Below are 2,398 nucleotides of genomic sequence, written 5' to 3' on the forward strand. Positions count from 1 at the left end.
CGAGGTTTGTAATTTTTTGTGGTTCTTATTTGATTTAACCCATGTATACATATACATATACATATACATATACATATACTCGGATTCAGTTCCAATTGAAGGACAAACGAGAGCACACTACGTATCCCAAAAATATACGGAATCATTTATCATAAATGGTGTTTTCATTCATAATAAATGTTGTAAAATAATATTTCAACCCGTATTTGAATTATTAATGGATGAAAAGGAAAGTTCGCACTTAGATCCGGCTTCAGTGGTCTACATTTGCTGTCCCATTAAGGTCGCTATTGCACATGACGCACTTTCCCTCTTGATTGGATGCTGCCTTTTGAGTACGATGTGTGCAAGTTCTATTTTGATACAATTCTATGAAATCGGTGGTACCATCGGCATTAATGAATACTTAATGAAAGCAATTGCGCAGGACTCGCTTGCAATTAATGCTAACGTCGAAGAAACATGGCACGTGATCAGATCTCGCTTTGCTCATCTACTTACAGATTTCGACCACTATTTAGTCCCTCAACTCCAAGTCTCTACAATCAATCATACATCCACAGCTTTCATCGTAGCTTCAATCCATCAACAATGGCGAAACTCTTAGTATTCTTGGCTCTTTCACTCCTTCCACTGCTTTCAACTGCCACAGTCGACGCCGGTAATCCCTTCCGTCTCAAAGGTCGTGTCTACTGTGACACTTGCCGTTGCGGGTTCGAGACTTCTGTCACCAAATACTTGGCTGGTATGGTATCTCTTCTCTCCCTCTCGATCACCATGCCTATTCAGTTCATCAGCTTGCTTTTCGTCTTTGTAGCTAATTGAACGTAAAAATATTTTCTGGGGTTTGAATATTTTTGAACGGTGATGAATAAGTCATACTTGCTTACCCACTGTTTGTGCTCACCAACTATTTGATGAAATGCTTTTGGCAAATTTAGGTGCGAAGGTTAAAGTAGAGTGCAGAGACAGGAGCTCAATGAACCTGAGGTACACCCTGGATGCAGTGACCGATGCGACTGGAACCTACGAGATGGAAGTTAAAACCGACCATGGTGATCAGAAATGCGAGTGCACCCTTGTGAGCAGTCCGGATCCGGAGTGCGCAGAGCCCAACATTGGTCGTGACCGAGCCACCGTCATCCTTACCCGCAACAATGGTATGAGATACGATGCTCGTTACGCTAACTCCATGGGTTTCATGAAGAAGACGGAGTTGGCCGGCTGCACTGAGCTCGTTCGATCTTACTTCGCGGAAGACGTCTAGTTCGATTTCATAGTTTTATTGTTTTAAATCATCTTGGTAAAATGTCTCATTTGCTCAAGAATAATCACACCCTTTAGTGAATCATATATTGTGTCTCATTGATCATAACAGTTATGAAATGGTACGATTATAGTATTCATTGATTTCTTCCGTTGAATTACCAAAGGGTGTGCAACATTTCTATATGATTGTTTAGTTTTCTTTGCAGGTGTGTTGTAATAAAATTTAAATTTTCGTTAGGTCTGGCAAACTAATCAATAAGCTAGCTATTAAACAAAAAGTTAGGCGTTGACTAATAAACTAGTTGTTAAATAATACAGTCATATTTGATAAAAGCTAAACTGGTAAGCTTGATCAATGACAGATCCTACATTTTTTTCAAAGTAGATGTACCAAATAAATACCAAAAATATGGTATCCCCGGATGTCACCATATGGTGGGGCTCTAGTGGGGTCGCATCCCCTTGCGATAGTCCTTAGCTGGTGGGGTCAACGGGTAAACTCGGACAATGTCCCCAAACCTAAACGGTATGTAAGGGTAGCTAACACTAATAATTTGTATGTTTGATAGATTTGGTGTTTGTCGTCAATTTCGTTGATGCTTTTGATTTTGGGTTGAGTTTGCATTAAACTTTAAATTAGCCTAAAAGAGCGATCCATTTCCTTGGTTTTTGTTATAAAATATATCATGTTGGGAAACTGGATTTGTGGTTGTATAATCCTTGGATAGATTTTTAGATTGTATAATGGAATTCACTTTCCAATCACTATATTTTACCCCTCTAATGCCTTAAGTTATTATGAAATCAGTATCGAGATACTCTAAAAGTTTCATACACGAAATGAGGATCTTATTTGTGTATGTATGTATGTGTATATATATATATATATATATATATATATATATATATATAGGGTTGGGTTCACGTGAGACCAGCCTGTTTTCGTGAGACCCGTGAGACACCACATTTTTACACGTAACCTTCACAGCAAAAACATTGTGAAGGTTTTAAAAAGTCACCTTCACAACATTTTGCTGTGAAGTTTCAAGTGTAAAATGTTGGTCTCACGGGTCTCACGAAAACAGGCTGGTCTCACATGATCCCAAGTCTATATATATATATATATATA

The 2,398-nt window shown here is 38.4% G+C and overlaps 1 protein-coding gene across 1 annotated transcript; it reads left to right on the plus strand.

Annotated features, from left to right (window-relative positions):
- The first annotated feature begins 361 nt into the window (after positions 1-361).
- Positions 362-1,424, plus strand: LOC112503367 (protein DOWNSTREAM OF FLC-like). The gene is made up of 2 exons (XM_025107419.1): positions 362-745; positions 942-1,424. The coding sequence occupies exons 1-2, from the start codon at positions 463-465 to the stop codon at positions 1,265-1,267; spliced, it is 609 nt and encodes a 202-aa protein (XP_024963187.1). The 5' UTR covers positions 362-462; the 3' UTR covers positions 1,268-1,424.
- The last annotated feature ends 974 nt before the right edge of the window (positions 1,425-2,398 follow it).

This window comes from Cynara cardunculus, unplaced genomic scaffold (assembly GCF_001531365.2).
Source record: "Cynara cardunculus var. scolymus isolate 2C unplaced genomic scaffold, CcrdV1 Un_Scaffold_2919, whole genome shotgun sequence".
Classification (NCBI taxonomy): domain Eukaryota; kingdom Viridiplantae; phylum Streptophyta; class Magnoliopsida; order Asterales; family Asteraceae; genus Cynara; species Cynara cardunculus.

What these genes read in the sequence shown, in the direction of transcription:
- LOC112503367 (XM_025107419.1), top strand. Translation starts at nt 463, where the DNA reads ATGGCACGTGATCAGATCTCGCTTTGCTCATCTACTTACAGATTTCGA. An exon ending in TGTCACCAAATACTTGGCTG is followed by an intron (nt 746 to 941) that starts GTATGGTATCTC and finishes TGGCAAATTTAG; the next exon opens with GTGCGAAGGTTAAAGTAGAG.